At 43.8% G+C, this 19,754-nt stretch overlaps 1 protein-coding gene across 4 annotated transcripts in view; it reads right to left on the reverse strand.

The window, feature by feature from the left end:
- Nucleotides 1-10,747, reverse strand: part of SLC22A15 (solute carrier family 22 member 15) — a 40,099-nt gene extending 29,352 nt beyond the window's left edge. For 3 of the 4 annotated variants that reach the window (XR_015284970.1, XR_015284968.1, XM_086882820.1), the window contains exons 1-2: nt 10,414-10,747; nt 9,718-10,215 (exon numbers count right to left, since the gene is read on the reverse strand). Coding sequence is in view for 1 of the 4 variants with exons in the window: in XM_086882820.1 (XP_086738946.1) it covers nt 9,718-9,804 (87 nt within the window). In the remaining 3 variants the exon portion in view is untranslated. Of the gene's footprint in view, nt 1-9,717; nt 10,318-10,413 lie in introns of those variants that run through there. The other variant, XR_015284969.1, reaches the window with a different exon arrangement.
- Nucleotides 10,748-19,754: the final 9,007 nt, after the last annotated feature.

The following is a 19,754-nucleotide window of genomic DNA, read 5'->3' on the forward strand; positions in this document are numbered from 1 at the left end:
AGTTAAAGCTATTTCACTAACAGATATTGAAATTAACGTAAAATTAATATTAATAGAAATGCCATGCTTTGACCAGCTTTCCAGATGCTGCTTTTTGTAATAAATTACATTCAAGAAAGACATAGAATCTCTAATAACACTAGCAGGGAAGGGGGAGAATGAATTTAAAGTTTCATCTGTGTATAGTGAAAATGAACACAAGAATAATTTAAGAAACTCTTTTAGACTTCATAATTTACCATTATGAAGTACAAATGAAAAAACAAAAGCAAGACTTCAATTCTGGGAAGAAGAGCTTTCAACCTTTTTTAGTCATCTCATCAGTAATTCCCAACTAGCCTGGTCATTCTAGACAAGTATCATCTGAAGCACTCATTGCAGAACAAAATAATGAGTAAGACAGTAACTTCTGACCTTTTGAATACAGAAACATTAAAATTGCACCCTGAGGAAAGACAGAAATTAAGAAGAACAATGAATGACCTTGCTCTAGTAGAAGCTTTTGATAAAGAGATGATTACAGTTCAGGATTAGAGTAATTTCTTCTGAACCCATGACAAGCAGCTGAAAAGCTGGAGGGCAACCTAATTTTTGAAAATCTGATGATGTCATCTGCTCCAAGTAATTTCCAAAGGATGATTTGGCTTTAAATTCACATTGTTTTTTCTCCACAATAACTCCTATGTAGAAAAGCCCTACAGCATCTTCTTGGTGCAAAATTATTATTTGCTGCTGACAACACATTCCTCTATGAAAGTATCCTTCCCTTCCTGGTGGCATGGTAAGAGGGAGAACACGGTGAGACAAAAGGAAAAGCTGTCACAGTTAAAGCAAAGAATCACCATGTGCAGAAGAACATGGCATCTCAGTCACTCACCAAGCCCAGGCCCATTCTGACAGGAAATACTTCCCATGCAGGATGTAACCATTGTTGGTTATTACCTGTGACTTATCAACAACAGAGTGAACACATATTTTGAAAGAACTTGGGGTTTCTGCAGAGAAACAGAGAAAACCTACACAGTTTAGAGTTTTTAAGCCTGAAATCGGTGGCCTCCAGAATTCACAGCAGAAAGTCCAGTCTGTCTTACATAACTTCATTCTGGAAATTCTTTAACATCTTACAATGAAGACAAACACTGCACAGCAGAGCCTTGCCTCCTACATTGTGGAAAATGCCCCTCTAGCTTCCCCCTCCTGTTCCAAGTACCCAAACACACGTCTCAGCTCTGTTTCATGCTCAGCTTTATTTTGGTGGGAAGTGGAGCAGCAGGGGTTTGTTGCTCCCACTCAGCCTGGCTACCCATGAGTCAGGTGACTGCTGCCATCCACAGACATGGATTGCTTTACTCTTCATGGGCAGGCACTGGCGTCTGAAGAGCAAAAACCTTCCCTGGATGAGCTTTCTGCAACATCCTTCCAAGTGACTCCTGTGTACACACCTCTGTCTGACAGGGCCACGGGAACACAGCACCCTCAGTCACATCCCAGGTTGACCGGTCTCTGAACATGAATAATTAAGTGTTATTTTTCTGCCTTTAAAAACACAAGGCAAAAAGAAAGCTCACAGACTGATGAGTTAAAGCACCAAGGCAATACACATGGACCAAAATTACAAAAAGCACTATTAATACTACCTCTGTTTTAATAGGAATATTCAAGGAAGTCAGACCAGATTAATGTGCAATCAAGTGCCACAACTCCTCAGTCAAGCTATGCAGTTTCACCAATATCACATCAAAAGTGCTACTCCTCTCTTCTTATGAGGAAAAGGACTTAGAAAAGAATAAAGCAAAGAAGTGCTGTAAGTTCCTATTCCAGTTTATGAATATAATGCAAAGCAGCCCAGGAGTGGACCATTCCAATAGTAGGTAACATGAAAAAACTGTCAGCAACTGCTGGCAAAAAAAAAGCAGGAACTGTGGGCTGACAGGTATCAGGCAGGGTTTAGTCCAGCTTCCACAAGCATGATTACTCTTTTGTCTGTGTTTCATGTTTGCCTTTGTTTCTCTTTGTACTTTCTGGCCTATGTTGGCTATAAAACTATCTGAGTCGCAGGCAGTATTTTAAGAGATCAAAATCCTCACCTTTGCATGACGTTTTGGGACACTGCCAAGGAATACTGGGTGAGCATCTTGGTCTCAGAGAGGCAGTTCTGCTAAGACTGTATGAAAAGCATACTCCTGGCTAAAGCATTTAACTTGGTAATTCACTGATTACTTCCAAAAATTTTCTGTAAGTATCCAGACTAAAAGACAATGCTGACATTTGTATAAGCTACTTTCATATATTTATTCATTTTAAGGACCTATCTGAGGGAAAGTAATTAGATCTACTTGTGTTTTGTTTATGGGGTTTTATAAACTGAAAAATGTCTTCTGTTTATTACTATTTCAGAGCAACACAATGCTCCAGAACTGAAAAAATATGTTCTCCCAGTTTCATCATGGAACTTGCTAAACCACTGATTTTCAGCTTACAGACTACAGGAATTGCGGAATTCCCCAAAATATTTCTTAAAAGTGCTCAGAAAAATAATTAAGAATTACAAAACTGTTTCAGCACTCTTCTATTTACTGTGAAAGAGCATAAGCTGTACAGGAGGAAGTCTGTCAGGGGTCTACAAACTGAAAGATATTAAAGAACTCTATATATTCTTAAGACACCAGTAACTAAACATCACACCACAAAGTTTTATAAGCTATACACACAACTCTCTCCATCCTTCCTTATATGAGGATCTCAAAACCTTCATCAAGCCTTCCAAGGCAAATTCTTAAGACCCTTTCACCCTGAGCCCACCACGATTAGGAAAATCACCAGGTGAACGCAACATTTAACTGGATTAAACTTCAAACTTAGTCAGAGATCTTACTGTAAACAGACAAGACCTAGAAAACAGATGTTATTGCTCCAGAGGGACTCCAGTCCCACTGGGCTAACACTTGGAAAAAGCAAACAGGTTTTGCTTAATGCAAACAATACACAAGAAGCACTATCTTAAAGAAGTAGTTATATTAACTACTGAAGTTAAAATAACAAGGACATTTGAGAACACAAAGCTTTATCTATGTCAGAAATAAAGAGCAAGTCTCTCATGCAAGTGGGAAACAACTATTCTGAGTTCAATTACACAGCTACTAATTCTCTCACCCAAGAGGAAAGGAATTTAGAGCCTCTAAAATGGAGACGTGTCAGTGAGGAGTGCCTTGATATTGCTAGTGGAAAAACACAGGCAATTTACTGCCTACAAAACATGGCGAGTTAGAGACTGTGTGTACACAGGGGCAGGAAAGAAGGAAGGGGAGATAATGTGTCATAACACAAATATTTTTAACCCACAGTGTTTGCTACCCAGTAGAATTATGCCTGTTAACTCCCAGGCTTCTATTCCAAGGGTGCTCAGAGGACAGATTGGATAGATGGATTGTAGTTTACCAGGCTGAAAGGCAAATAGCAGAAGATGGGATTGCTTCAGCTCACACTGAGTCCAAATACCATCCCATTCTACCAAATATTCTATGTAATAACAATTTTATTATTAATAATCTGAAAACATCTCCCCATATGTTTTACCCACAGCCCGTACAAAGACGACAATCACTGTTGACACAGTGCCTGCAGGCACCTTCCATTCCCGTTGTTAAAAAGACTGCAAAAATCCAGGCATGCAGCCACAGCTCCAGTGAAGACTCCCAGAGCAAGTTCCTTCTGATAATTTCACTCTACACACCATGTAGCCACCTTTCTTGGTTTAAAAAAAAAAAAAAAAGTTGGATTTTGGTTTGCTTTTAGGGTTTTATTTTATTTTTTAACAGGCAAAATAATCTTCTACCTTCCCTCTGTTGGTAAGCCTTCAGAATGTCTGCTCTGTGCCTTTCCCAAAATTCATGCTTCTTGCTATGCCCAACAGCAATAGTTCTGTTAAGGTCTTTACAACAGCACATTGAACAGACTTCTTGGACTGATCCGCACAGAAGCTGAAGTCAGTCTTGTAAATTAAATTGCAGAAGCTGAGTAGAGGTGTTTACACAGATAGACATGCACAGAATGTGTGGTTCAGTGTCAGAGTGAATGTTGTGATCATTAGAAGAGCAATAACATCCAGCAGTTGTAAATGGCACTTAACACCTAAATACAAGCTCAGTTGCATGTGATTTGCAGTTCATATACAGCTAAAGAAGGGAAGGGCTGGAAGTTACAGCTCACATTTCTTCTCTACCTTAAGCTTGCTCTAACCATACTCTTGCAGATAAATGAAGGGCAGATAAATGTATGTGAATGATGCACTGGTTTGATTAAGATACAGCATAACTTCAAGGGAAGATGAAGGCACAGGCAGCTGATTACATATTCTTAACTTCCCCCCACCAGGGATTCTTTTTGGAAAAAACAAACAGAAGTAAGTTAGCTTTTTAAAATTAATCAGAAAGGAAGCAATTGTTAGCATCCAGACTTCTGCACTATACCTGAGAGTTAAGCACCCCACTGCTAATAAGGCATGTCACAGCCCAGCATTCTTATTTCAGGTTTTCTGCAAAAAATACTACAATGTCTGCATCAGTTGCATTCATGTTTTTAAGGTTCTAAATGTAGGATCATTTAAGGCAGGTGATTGTCTCAAGGAAGTTAGTTATGGATCTGAGAGAAGGACGAACAGACCAAGAATTGTTAGTTAGCACCACTGAAATCAAATGTCACACATGAACAAAGAACTACCTTTTTTCCTGAAAGATTTTCCCCACCTACCATTGAAGTAAATGGTAGGATTTGTCTTCACTTAGAAGTTCCATCAACTTTCAGATAGAAACATTCTTAGCTAAATGAGTAGCAGCACATCTCTATGCATCAATAGCTTACATATTCATACCTACCTCATTTATTTGTCCTCCCAAACAGGAGTATGCTATGCCAGAACAAGGATTTATATACAAGTACTCTAAAAGCCTTCATCATATTTACATGGAAAGCAACACCGTCCTCCAGCATAAGCATGTTCTGAGTAAGATACAATGCACAAAAAGATGTGGGAATACAAAACTTTCCTCAAGAAAAACATTTGGGTCCCTGTTTTTTATGTTTGTATTCATGCCACACTTGAAACCTCTCCTCCAGGAAGAAGGCTGCATGTGTCTGACACACATTCTGCAACTGCTCTATTGAGAATCTGAGAGACTTTAAAACTCATACCTCTCCCACATACAGAAAAAAACCCAAATACAGAGGTGATCAAACTCAAAAAATATTACACAGAAATTCTGAAAATACTTTTTACATCTGCCACCTTGCTTACTTACCTTACAGACACTGGAACTGTGTTTAACTTATAGTGCAAGTAACTTCGGGTAAACACCATACCTGTCATGATGCCCCTGGAACAACTGCAGCACACTACACCAGAGTTGTAATGCAATTTGTGAAATATCCCTCTCCTAATTAAATTGTTCATTACATTTCCAATTTGTTTTGCTCTTCCTATTCAGATAAAGTTGAAATAGCATACATCATCAAGGACTGGGAAAAAGTTGTTCAATGTTTGATCAATTCTGTCTGGTTCAAAGAAAAGTTTAAAAGAGTCAAGCAAATATAAGTATTGAAAGAAGATACACTGATAAAATATTTCATTACTGTCATTGTGACCACAGAGTGATGTCTCATGACATAGATAAGAAATGTCAAGAAACAGTTAAGCAACTGTGATAGGATGATCACATCTGCATCCTGTCTGAGGACAGACACTATTTCTTATGAATTATTTCTAAAGATTTGGAATGAGCCTGCCTAATTTAAGCCACATGCCCCAGAATGTGCTTTCCCTCAAAACATTTGTGCAGATGGGATGATTATAGACCATCCTTCTGCATGGGATATTGTAATAACAGAAGCCATACATGGTATTGTTGTCAACAGTAAAATGATGTTAGCAACACCACTCATTACAGCTGCACTGCATCACAGAGAGTTTAAGGAAAAGGTATAATTCAAGCAACTTTATGTAACCATCTTAACTGTTTTTAAATCCTCCTTTCAGTTAGTAAGGAGCTCCTAAGATGGATGGGAACAACCACCCTTGGTAATTATCCACATTACTGTGCAATGCACATTACTCAACTTAAGGCAAAGCCTTTTTCAGCTGTGCAAACAAAAACTCTCTTTTAAATGCTAGCATGTTTTTTAAAGCCTTTCAGTAGAGATAGAGTAAAAGCACATTTCCATTCTCAGTCTGGGCTTGGGCAATCCTGTAGCTCCGATTCACTGACACAGGCCAAACTTGTTCAACCACATATGTTGAACCACAAGAGACAAAGAAACTTTTTATTTTTAAGTATGTTTTTAAGAGTGCTCTCAAGCAGCTGATCAAGGTGTGGGGTTTTGTCTCATGTTGCTACACAAACTAAATAAACATCAAAAGACTACTATAATACCACTAATCCTTCTGTATAATTTCTTCAAAAGGTTGCAACAAACTTTCCAGTAATCAATAGGTATCAAGTACTTACTTTCAGCTCAAAATAAAGTCCTAAGTATTTTAAGAGTTATCAGCTCCCTTTGTATCTTCCTCACTTTCTTAAAGATATACTAGAAATGCAAGACTAATCCAGCCTTAATTTCACATCATTAGTCAATGTGCACATTCTTCAGGTAAGTCTGGTCTTTCTGTAATTCCATGTCATTTGGAAAAACATTTCTCTACATTAACTGTTGTCAGTCCATTATAAACTTAGCAACCATTATTACACAATATGCCTAAAAATCTTCCAAATTCCTTTTAACTTGGTAGTGAATAAGCCAGGCATACCTTGATACAGTAACAGCTCAGCAGGTTAATGAAAAACAGCAGCAGGTAGCAGAGGAATAATAGAAATCAGAGAAGATGAATGAAGAAGCCCACAAGACATATACTTGAAAGTTTTACACTGAAACATAGAAAAACATTTTTCTAATTGCAAGCAATCTGGAGGTTTTTGCCAGAATGTCAGTAAGCTCATTCCACATATCAAGTACCAGTTCACCCAAGCCCACCTGAAAATTGACTCACCCCTATGGACAGGAGTGTTTGGTAGAGCTTGACTCAAAGAAATTCTGTGAGCTAAACTGTGTCTGTAATGAGAATTCAGAGACCAGATAACACTGGTGTAACACTAAGGCTACACAGTGGAAGTAGCTTACTGTTCAAATTTATATTAAAAAACACCAACACTAAAATGAAGTAAAGTACTTATAAAGTATGAAACTCAAAGAGATTAGTAACATGCAGAGATGAAAAAGTAAAAAGCCTACAAGGAAAGCAAGTGCACTTGCTGGGAATCTTACTGTGAAGGGAAAGCACAGAGTCTAAGCTCTGGATATTGGCAACAAAGATGAAGGGACTTGACACAGCAGATAAATATTTTTCACACCGGGTATTCTTACCCTTAAGAATGTAGAAATATTTTTTATACTAACAGGCCAACATAAAAATATAGGCCAACTGAGGGAGCACATGGAAAGGGACAGAAAAATTAGCAGTAAAATGGAATAATCATGGCACAACCAGTGATATAGACTACCAAGAGTTCTCATTCTGCTGCCATATGCTATATCTAATGCACTACAGGAGCACATGATTACCTAGATCTACATTCTACATCACACACACAAGACAGACTACTTACCTTTGGGTCCATCCTCCAGAGGTTGATGATAAACCAGACAAAAGACTAACACCAGTCGTGGAACCTGCCTTCAGCCTTGCTCTCGCACATCCCAGTGACACATTATGTAACTTGGCACCAGTAAAGGAACACAAAAAGCAATCAACCACCCAAGCAGGAACCAGTTGAATAAGTCCACATCTACTCATGAACTGAAAGACAAAATGCTTCACATCTAAACTCCTTACAGATTCCTGTGCCTGCATGAAGTAAAGAAAACCTACCAGTCAGAGGATGATACTCTTTGGTAAAGTTCAAGAATTAAAGATAACATTAGAAGAAAATAAGCAGACCTGTAAACCTGCTATTGTTTCTTCTTTAGCTATTCTGAATTAGTTCCAGGATTTGTAAAGATCTTTCTGTTTACTTCGCCCAGGAGAAATGCAAGTTGAGCCATTAAAAACAAAACAAACGAACAGAACACAAACATTACAGAACAAATAACCCATACTAAAAATTCTGGAAACACAAAAGCACTTGGCATGGTTTGCAGTTCATTCCAGAACATGACCACCATTGGAAGAAGTAACTATTGCTTCCTTAATTCCTAATGTTCAGGAACATATACATTTTCTAGCCAGCTGGCCAGCAGAACACGCAATGTCTAATTTTAAGAATTAATCAGCTAAAATCAGTATAAAAAAAAAATAGGAAGAAAAACAGTACAAGGAAATAGAAACCTACAAAGCTTTTGCTGTTTATCACCATAACTTTACAACCAAGTATAGAGTTCCCATCCAACAAGACTGGGCATCCGAATTTACTCTGGTCATCTCATAAAGTTTCTTAGTATTTTGGTCAGTCTAGGGGAAGTAGGGGTTGCCAGGAGAAGACATCTTCAGTCTCACAGCTCATGACTGAAAGTTCTTGATTCGTACAAAATATGGGTCAGAAGAGGAGGGAGGACATTTCAGTTCCCCTCTTTCTTCCTGCAACTATTAAATTCTCTCAGTGGAAGCAACCCAGCACTTGTCAGCCTAGCTGAATTCATGCCAATGAAGTTCTTGATGCTAACACGAGGCAAACCAGACTTCTGTCAGATTCAAACCATACTTCAGTCCTATGTCTGACTGTGACAGTACACGTATTATTCTTGTCTTCCTTCCCTGTCCTCACAGGAATATGCACAAAGACGAAGCAAAACTGAAGGGTGACAAACATGACTGCAGAGCACATCATTTGCTCATGCAGTCTCTGAAACTCTCTCTCCAGAGAGAGTTTGTCTTCTCTAGAGCACTAGAAGAGTGTTCTCATCTAGCACTTCTGTTACTTTGGACTACACTTTTATCACAAAACTTAGAAGAGTTCCAGTTTTCTGTCTCACAAACCTGACTAACCAAAATGTAGGGCCTCATCCAAATACCTAGTGGTTGAGAGACACTGCCTCTGTATTCTAAGAGTTAAGTCAGGGCAAATCAAAGCACCATAAGCAATCACCACCTGTCAGCTGGTTACATGAGAGCTTCTGCACACAGAGGTATCAGTGGCCACCTGTCACTTTATCAGTGACAGTCAAGCCACACGCCACCTAGAAATTCCCAGTCTAGCCCATTAACTCTAGGTTGCACACGATTCCCTGCAGAGCCTTTTACAGAAGTCCACGCTTTCCAGGCCAGGTCACAGAAACCTCAGTTCAATCTCAGCCAGCCCTTCACCTGACCAGCTCCTAATGTGCTCCACGAGTGACACAAGGCGCAACCGCTCAGGCAATGCGGCACAGAGAGCATCAGCTGCTTGCCCCAAATTCACTCTGCAGAACTGAGCGCTGCCTTCGGGCAGAGATCACCTGTGCCCCAGAAGCGCTCTACGCTGCTGCAGGACAGACCCAGAGGGGAAGACCTGTTAGTGCCACCAGCAGCCCTCAGCAAAAACCCTCCCACACAAGCCTTCGCACTGGGCAGCACTCACCACAGGGACATCCACCCAACACTTAGGGAACAGCTGTCCACCGCACCCAGAGCATCCCCCTCCCGGCACTGCTTCCTCCTCGGGACAAAAGCGGGCGGGAAGGGCGGCCTCTCACCTGGAGGAGCACGGCCAGCAGGACACACAGGTACACCTGGTAAGGGCCCATCTGCCCCACCAGCGGGAACGCCTCCTCCACCTCCATCCCGCTCCCCGCCCGCCGCGCAGCTCCTACGAGCGGCCGCCGAGCAGCGCATCCCCGGGGCGGGGCGGGGCGCGGAGCAGCGGCCGGGCCCTCGCGGAGCTGGAGAAGAAGAAGGGAGCGGAGAGGGAGGAGGAGGAGGGAGAGGGAAGGGCGGGAGGTGCGATGCGGTGCTCATGCGCAGGCTCCGGGGCGAGCAGCCGGGATGCGGCCGCCTCCCTCCTTCCCGGGCGGCCGCCGGGAAAGCGGAAACGTGCGCGGCCTTGGCGCAGGCGCACGGGCCGGGATGCCGTGGTGCGGGGAGAGGGGCTGTGGGGGGCTGTGCGGGGAGAGGGGCTGTGAGGGAAGAGGGGCTGTGAGGGGCTGTGCGGGGAGATGGGCTGTGCTGGGAGAGGGGCTGTGCGGGGAGCGGGGCTGTGCGGGGAGCGGGGCTGTGAGGGAAGAGGGGCTGTGCGGGGAGAGGGGCTGTGCGGGAAGAGGGGCTGTGCGGGGAGAGGGGCTGTGCGGGGAGAGGGGCTGTGAGGGGCTGTGCGGGGAGCGGGGCTGTGCGGGGAGCGGGGCTGTGCGGGGAGCGGGGCTGTGAGGGAAGAGGAGCTGTGAGGGGAGAGGGGCTGTGCGGGGAGAGGGGCTGTGAGGGGCTGTGCGGGGAGCGGGGCTGTGCGGGGAGCGGGGCTGTGCGGGGAGCGGGGCTGTGAGGGAAGAGGAGCTGTGAGGGGAGAGGGGCTGTGCGGGGAGAGGGGCTGTGAGGGGCTGTGCGGGGAGAGGGGCTGTGAGGGGCTGTGCGGGGAGAGGGGCTGTGCGGGGAGAGGGGCTGTGCGGGGAGAGGGGCTGTGCGGGGAGAGGGGCTGTGAGGGGCTGTGCGGGGAGAGGGGCTGTGCCCGAGCGCTGTCAGGGAGGCAGCGCCTCGACGCCTCGGGCCGGTCCCTTACAGTGAGGGCTCAGCACTGGGGAGGTGGGTGCGAGGTGCATGTGCCTCCTGAGGTCACACCTGGGCACAGCTCTTGGGAAGGGGGAAAAAAAGCCGAATCTGACATTAGGCTATTGTGTGGGTGCCACTAGAGGTCAGTTCTGAACGCACACAAATCTTACTGTTCTTGATTTAATGCCTGGACATGCCTCTCTTTCTCCATTACACCAGTCTCCACAAAACTGTAGTTGCAGTGTATTTTATGAAAAGAATTTTGGGAGCCTTCATGGGGTAGAAGTTTTCACTTGGAAGTAGTGAGACTGGTTTGGGAAGGAGCATGAACTCTACTGCATAGAGAAGGGAAAGGAGATAAATACAATTGACATAGTCATCTTGCAAAATGGCAATGAGCTTTTCGTTGTCCGTTTTCATTACACCTTTACAATAAAGCTCCAGGAACACAAAACAACTTAGATTGTTGAGACTTTTTTTTTTTACCTAGTGGTACTGAGAAGCAGCAGCAACATCTTTATGCTTGTAGCTTTTATTGTATGAACAATAGAAAGGAAGAGAGTTGTTGTGAGCTGTGACCTTTAGGACCATGCCAGGAGCCTGGGAAATAATACCATTTCTGTGCTGAAAAAACCTTGGCAAATTGACAATCATCAAAGCAATTTACTCTTTAAATGAAATTCACCTTTGCCCTAAGCACTTCTTTTCATATTTGAGGCTTAGTACAGATTGATTAAAGGCAAAACAGCAAAGGATTTCTGAAATGTCAGGACCTTTCTGCTGTTCACCCAACTGCACTTGTCTTATTTTATTGCTCAGCTAAGATGTGGAAGACATGTTCTTGTGTTTGGGAGCTCTGCACTCATCTTCCCTGCATCCTTCCCCCTCTAGCCAGTTCAGCCACACTCTGTGGCAACAAAGCTTTATTCCAGCTTGTCCAGCAACAAGGAGCTTTACCATCAACATCCAGCTCCTCCTTGACTCTTGAACGAAGGTGAACAGACCCTAGGGAAGGAGGTGGTACATGGCTCCCTGTCAGGATTGTCCTCCCTCCCGAATTCCTATGTGCACCCTGCATTCCCCAGGCACTTGTCATCTCTGTCTCACTTGGGACCTCCAGCACTCCTGACTGGGGGTTTTCCTCCCTGTGCTCCCTGCTTGCTTACAGCCACCCAAGCTCAAGGCTCTGCCTGCTATATGGGCAGCAATTAAGAACTGTCAGCTTTCTGTATTCACCTCCATGGGGTGCTGCCTTCCAGATGATGCTTCTGCTCTGCTCCTGCCACATCTCTGCTGAGATAACACCTCTGGCTCCTGCAGCTTCCAGTACTGACCATAGTGAAGTTACAGCATTGGCCTTACACATATCAACACGGTGTAACAATGCCCTGTGCCTGGGGAAAACAGCTGTCCCAAACTGACTCCGGCAGAGAACCATGAAGGTGATTAAAGGACTGGAGCATCTGTTGTGTGAGGAAAGGCTAAGAGCTGGAACTGTCTAGCCTAAAGCTAAGAAGGCTTAGGGAAGAACTTCACAATGTGTGTAAATAACCTGATGGAAAGGAAGAGGAGGAGCCCAGACTCTTCTCAGTGCTGCCTTCCAACAGGACAAGAAGCAATAGGGACAAGTTAAAAAAACACTCACTGGCAATGAAAGACCACTGTCCCATGAGACCAGTGGTTTTGGAGAGGATTAGATGCAATGTTTAGAGGTTTCGGTCAACAATAGCACTGCACTCCACTTAGCCAATGATCTTTCCTTGATGGAGCCCTCAGATCTTCCCAGATCTGTGAAGTTCATTTATGTACAATTTTCCCCCTCCTCCTCCTCATTAATAACCATGCCAAATAAGAATACTCTTAATAATCCTGTCTGTGGGGAATTTTTCTTTTAATGAGAGCAAATCAGGCTTCTTACTCAGCCATAAATGTGATGCCCCCTAGGTTTTTCCACATCACTCCCAACCTTCGCTCTGTTACTACCGCTTCATGGGTTTGTTGCCATTAGAGGCTTACACATCAAATTCATCTGGGCAACTCAAAACTGAGACAGCTGCATGGCTTCTTTTCCAGCCTTTCTGAAATGATAGTTCCAGATACATTCTGCCCTTTTCTGTCTGTATGTAATGATGACCCAGAGCATTCAAAGTACGAGATACATGTAAATGCAAAGGGATAACCCTAAGCTATGTTCCTCTCTGGGAAACCAAAAAAAAAAAAAAAAAGGTTAAAAAAAAAAAGTTAAATCAACTGTCTTAGAGTTTTAGAGCTAAAACCTCATTCTGGTTCACAGATGTTGTGTTTCCAAATTTGATATATTTGTTTGTAGTAGATTCTGATAATGGCTGGTAATTTTTCTTTGGAAACACAAAGCAACGATAACTGCTAAAAAAGACCTTAAAAGAACTTTAGATGTTCCCACCTTCTGGCTGGGGATTTCTTACCCATTCAAAGGTGTCCACACAAATTGTTGATTCAGGAGGTGGCACAGATGCGATCTAAAGAAGTTCTGCTCCTGACAGAGGAAATTTCAGGTCATCCATGACTGGATATTGTGAGCTTCATATGAAGCTCTGTAGCCAGGCTGCTGTAGATGACTGAAGATAAGTGAGTACAAGTGAAGGATCAACAAGTACTAACAAGTACAAAATTCCTCTGAGGCTTATCTAAAAAAGGAAACACCTCTGACTCTAAAAAGTACCCAGGAGACAAATAGTTCAAAGCTGATATCTGAAGGAAATATTTACTCTCCCTTGTGATACTCCTTTGTAGGCATTAGCTTTTGGCCACAGCAAGAGATGGCATTTGGGCCAGAAAGGACATTTAACAGTCCTGTTGCCACTTTTGTGATCTTGCACCTCATCAGGCTCCCATCCCCCTACCTCACAGGAGGTTTCCACCACATCAGCTGAGCTGAATGCTGAACATTGAATGGCAAAAGACTGAGGTCTGACTGTGGTAGTGAGAATGGCAGCTGTGGGAAAAGTGGTGGAAATCTCTTCCATAAGAACATAAAAGGGTTGTGGTTCATAAAACCCATTACTATTAAATAAGTGCAGGGCTAAGAAGGGGTCCCTCCTTTAGGATGAAAATAAAGCAGAGGTTCCCTTGATCTCTTAACTTCATCTGGTCCATAGCATGATGACAGGAGCAGAGGGTTGACAGTATCTGCCAGAATGCTTGCCTTTGCTGGCCCCCTGTTATGGAAAATGAAGATTTTTTCCAACCAGACTAATCAGCTGCTCGTTGCAGCTGGCTTACCCCATAATACTATGCAAAGCTAGCATATGGCTCATTACAATATACCCTGACTAAGTGTGCAGCCAAACAATCCACCAAGGCATTTTTGCTTCTCTGATGTGTTGTTTGCACTTTTTGCAAACAAAGCAACAAACAATTCCTTTGGAGGCACTTTTCAATTTTAGATGAGGCTTGGGGATACTGAGTTTCTGTCTGAACTGTGAATGATGTTAAAAGCTGATTCCCTACCCCTTCCTAGATGGGCAGTTGTCTGTTGCAAAACAGATCCAGTTCAGGTTCCTGAGAAATCTGAGCTTGCTCACGTATCCTGTATCTCTGGCAGTGGATAGTTGCTCTCAGGATGTCTCCCCTGGTCACACCCCAAAGTGCACATCTGTGACCAACACCTTCTTGGACAGCAGCCTCTGTAACTCTCAATCCTGCTCAGTTTCCCATCACTTAGACATTACCTGCAGTGTCCATCCTGGAGTGGGAGCTCTGTTTTCATTAGAAACACTGCCACGGGTTTCATGTTGAGCAAAGGAGTTTATGAAGCATACCTCTGTGCTTAAATATACTAAAATCTTAGACATTTTAAGAAAAAGAGAAAAAACACAGTAGTCTTAAGACGTGGGATTTGCCTCTGTGCCTCGCAGCAGTGGCTGGGGCAGAGATAACAATGCCAAACATAAAGGTGAATACTTGTACCTCTAAATGGCTCTCTTGAACAGTTGGGCCACACTGCCTTTGAGAGAACCCATGTGTTCTCTGTAAGCTTTTTTCTTTCCAAGTAGTCATCATTTGGCTGCAGTACTGCTCATAATCTTGACATTTACACCATCCATTCTCTGCCATATCACCAGCATGCAAAAGACTTGTTTGGACCATGTCTCTTGCTCTGGAGACTGATGGAGATCCCACAGAAGGAAGCAGAAGCACTTACAGGTGGTTTGTCTGGCAGAGGCAATAGCCCTCCAGATCTGGAGGCAGAGAGGGCATTCGGCAAGTGATAGCTTTTTCACAATTCCCTCAAAATGCACAAAGTAGGGCTAACCTCATGGATTTCAGCAGCTATTTCTATCCCAGGTGTGCCATGTAGTGCAGTACTGGTATTCTGCTCAGTATGTTTGACCTCCCATTAAATTTCTTAATCACCACTGTTGCAGGTTATCACAGGAGTAACTTATCTTTCAACAGCAACTCCAAACTGACAAATAAGGCTTTTGTTCCTGTCCTGCTCTTGCAAAAGAAGTGTGATCATTTAGGAGCACCCCTCAAAAAGGAAGGTGTGAAGACAGCCAAGTGCTGCTGAATATAAGGTAGAAGCTCATAATAAGAAGTCAAAATTATCAGAAGTTTGGAGACCTAGGAGCACTGTGGCAGCACCATGGAGAGTCTGATGAGGCCCTGCTTGTTGGACCTGATGGGCAGGCACAGACTGTGCTATATGGACTGCCAGGCTCACTCAGGGCTATCCAAAGTATGATCTAAGGAACCATGTAGATGTACCTTAGGCTTCTGCACAAAACAGAGGAAACATCCATGGACGATGAGATTCTGTGTATTTAGCTCGACATGGGAGGCAGGGGATACTCATTATGTGAATAACCAGAATTTCACAAAGAGGTATTTTTCTAGGTGGTAGTAGTAGGGCATTTCTCCAGCAAACAGATTTGCACCTTGGGAGAGTTCCAAAGACACAAAGGCCTTGTGAACTTTGTTTCTCCAAAGAACTGTAGTTCTCAAAGTGATCTTGTACAGCATCTACAAAAGATATCTGCAAGGGAAGACCCTCGCTCAGTCATACCAGGAAGAGAGAGTGACACAATCTGGCTTTTGCAGCAAAGAACACTTTTAAAACTTGCGCAACTAGGCAGTGGAAAAAGAGAATCCCAGGTCCTTCCCATTGCACAAGCAAAAAGGAGGTTTCAAGTCATCTTTGTGTTCTGACATCAAAATTCATTTATGGGTAAAAAAAAAAAGAAATACAGGGCACAGTTTCATAGCATCATAGAATTGTTAAGGTTGGAAAATACCTCTGAGACAACTGAGTCCAACCATTAGCCCAGCACCACCATCTTCACCATAAGGCCATGTCCCCAAGTGCCACTTCTAGATGGTTTTGAGCATTTCCAGTTCCCTGAGCAGCCTGTTCCCATGCCTGACCACTCTTTCAGTGAAGAATTTTTTTCTGACATCCAATCTAAACCTACCCTGGTGCCATGTTTCTCATGTTTCTGCTCGGCACCCTCAGCAACTGGCACTTAGGGAAAAAAAGCGGGGTGGGAGGAAGGCAAAAGCGAGCCCTTCTGTGGTCAGAGGCTCCCTCCCGGCCCCCAACTCTGGCCCGACGCGGATGAAACAAACGGGAGGGCGGAACCCTTCTACCCAACAGAAGGCAGGAACCGAGGAAGATGCCTAAATCTCTTTTCATGACGGGACAAAACCCATCAATAAATGAACAGCTGGCGGGGGTTCCCTGCGCGGCGGGAACAAAGAGCGGCTGCGGCGCCGGCGGCGGCCCGCAGGGGGCGGCCGAGCGCTGCCGCGCCGGGGGAAGGCGCGGAGCGGCGCGGGGCGCTGCGCGGGGCTGGGCAGCGCCGCTAATTAGCTCCGTGCAAGCCGCTTATGCTGGGCGGCACTCGAGCATCAGCCCTCTTGGCGTGTCTCCTGAAGCATAGGGCATGACAGCAACTTGCACATCTTGCTGCTTAAATGTGCTATTTAAATAAGACACGGCTGAAATCTGGGGTTGGATGCAGTAGCCTGGATTAATCTTTGTCAGAATATGAAAGCAGTCTCGTCGGATGTTTCTGGCAAAAGATATGCAAATTTGCCATTCAGACTTGTAAAGATCTAGTTCTTAATTGCTATGACTATTAGTCACTGTGCCCATCACTACATCACACTATACCAGCATGGAGCTGTAATATGCAACAAAAGCCAAAGAACATTTTTCTACCAGAGGTGAGAGCAGCAGCTGCTCAACAAAGGGTTGACTTCCTCAACATGGCAATGATAAGTACCTCTCTTACCAGTATATTGTCTCTTGGCCATGATGATCACATTTTCCAGACTTCTGTGGTGTTTCACGTTGCCATAAGCAGGTACAGAGTAGCTGCAAAATTTGTTTATGTTGGCAAAACCTAGGAGAAGGGCAGAAGGAGACCCTTCCAAAGTCTAAATCACATAGCTGAATTCCTGGAGGTAAATGCATGTGGCAATTTTATACATTTTTAAGTCTCTGGGCTACTGCACGGAAGCAAATTTGTCTTGAGTTAGTGTAGGCTGCATGAGAGAAATCCTTTTAGAAAACTGAAGTGGTAGAACACAATTCTTATGCAGCAAACTCAAAGACTTTAGAAAATCTGGATGATGATAAAATCATTTAAGCATCTGGATGATGATAAAATCATTTTAGCATCTGGATGATGCTAAAATCTGAGAGTCATCCTTGTCCTCCAGATAGAGAAAGATTTCTCCACATTAAAAATACATGATCTTCTGAATCAACGTGCTCTTTCTTGAGGAATTCAAAATACATTCAGCAAGAGGCAACCACATTTCTGGTCTTTCTGGATTTGTATGATAAAGGGAAGGGAGATCTTATTTCCACTAGTATTTCAATCCTGGAAAATCGTGGATGGTTCCCTGAACAAACTTGGTGACTTTGCTGCATTAACTCCAGGACAGTTTCTGTACTTTCTAGGTCTGTTGGAAATGTGGATGCCTCTCCAAAACATCATGTTGCTGTTCTGGGTGGATTTCAGTAAAAGTTGTTACACACCTCTGTGGGGGTGGGTTTGGATGTCTTCCTTAATCCAGAGTCAAAGGCCATGAATGCTTGTGCTTCAGTTCCTGTAAGTGTCATATGGTCATAGGGAAAGCCCACTCTACCTATGCTGGACAGGGTGGGCTGTCTGACTTTGAAATGAGCTCGTTCTAAGGCCTGACTAGTCCCATTTACCCTCACCAGTATCATTAGTATGCACCTCATATAGAAGTAGCTGTAGTGTGTCTCAACAAAGATCAGTCCTGTCTCTACCACTGGCGAGTTGCAGATACCGAGGGAAGACTTTAGGGAAGGTGGAAAGTATACCCCAAGATTTCCCAGGCCCCTTTCCCAGTTTTGCAATGTGTGGCTGGTTCAGCCACAGCTGATGCCCTCATGCCTAGTAGGTCTGGATAGGTTCTCTTCCATTGTCCAATTCCCTTTGGAAGTCCTGCACACTCTTTTGTTCACTGTGTCTTGTAGCATGGATTTCTACCTTGTAACTGCATGTTCTTTGAAAGAGGACAACCTGTTGTTATCCTGACACCCACCACCTGCCAATGCCTTGTTCTTAATTTGGTGAAATTGGAGGACATTTTGCATCTTCCATGCCACTTGTAGTTCTGTAAATTTTCACAGAATCCTTGAATGGTTTGGGTTGGAAAGGACTTTAGTGATCACTAGTTCTGATCCCACCATCATGGTCCTGCACTAGACCAGGGTGCTCAGAGCTTCGCCCAACCCAACCTTGAAAACTTCCAGGGATGGAGCATCTTCTTTACCGAGACACTTCCCTGGGCAAGCTGTTCCTGTGCCTCATCACCCTGAGAGTAAAGATTCTCTTCCTAATATCCAATCTAAATCTCTCTTCTTTCAGTCAAAAGCCATTATCCCTTGGCTTTTCACTACATGCCCTTGTGAAAAGTTCCTCTCCAGCTCTCTTTTAGGCCCCCCTCATCAGTTACTGGAAGGTGCTCTAAGGTTTCCCCAAAGTGTTTTCCTCTCTAGGCTGAACAGCCCCAACTCTCTGAGATTGCCTGCTTTGTTACAACTGCTGTTCTTTTGGGACAGTGCACAGAGGAAGAACTACCTGGGAAAGCTCTTCAGCTGGAAATGCAGGGAGAAAGCGCATAGAATGTTCTTAGATGTGTGATTTTCTGTAACCAGCTCCCAAAGCACTTCTTTCAGTCCAGAGCTGGCTGTTTGGAGCAATTGGATTTAGGACTCTTAATATAAATGTAGTAAAAGCCTTTTTTGCTGCCAAAGGTAGCAATGGGGCTGAATTCAAGCTAAGCAGAGCCTTTGTATCAAGAGACTACTCAGAAAAGGTTGTAGGCAATCTTCCTGCTCAATTTCCTCCTTCTGTGGGAGCTCTGGACTGTGAGCTGGAATCCATCCAGCTGAGTTTGGTCTCCCATTCTTATTCTTCCTGATAGTAACAAGCAGGCAGAGAAGGTAGGTTACACATTTCTTCTCCCCAAAATCTGGTTATCCACAAGCTGTACTTGTCAGTTGGCCTCAGACCCTGCAATTCTTGATAGGATTGTTCTGCTGATCCACCCCCAGACTGATCTCCAAGAGACCTGTGTGGAGCCAAGGAAAGAAGTTTCCTGAGCAGGGGACAGTTCACACAAGCAACTTTATTATATTCTGGTGACAAACAACATCAGTAGGGGCTGACATCAACTCCAAGCCTCAGTAGGAAGCAGCAATAGAGAACTTCCCTTCTTCAGTTTCCACGACTGACATTCAGGGCCTAAGGCCTCCTCTTGGAGACTGGGTTCATTCAGCTAAGCATCACTTAGCTCCTCATTGACTCAAACTGCCAAGGAGGACATCTGGTAGCAAAGGGAGCTAGTGCTTTTTCTGAGGTGGAAATACAGTGTCTTTATTAGCAGCTGCATTTAGACTCCTAACTAATTTCATCTAGGCCACTGAACAGTTGGAGAATGACAGCAACTCCACTGAGTTTAGAGGGTACAAGTGTACCTAAAGGCTTCAGCTGTATTAACATGTTTGGCT

The sequence above is a fragment of the Cyanistes caeruleus genome, chromosome 3, assembly GCF_971803275.1.
Source record: "Cyanistes caeruleus chromosome 3, bCyaCae1.hap1.1, whole genome shotgun sequence".
Taxonomy (NCBI): Eukaryota; Metazoa; Chordata; class Aves; order Passeriformes; family Paridae; genus Cyanistes; species Cyanistes caeruleus.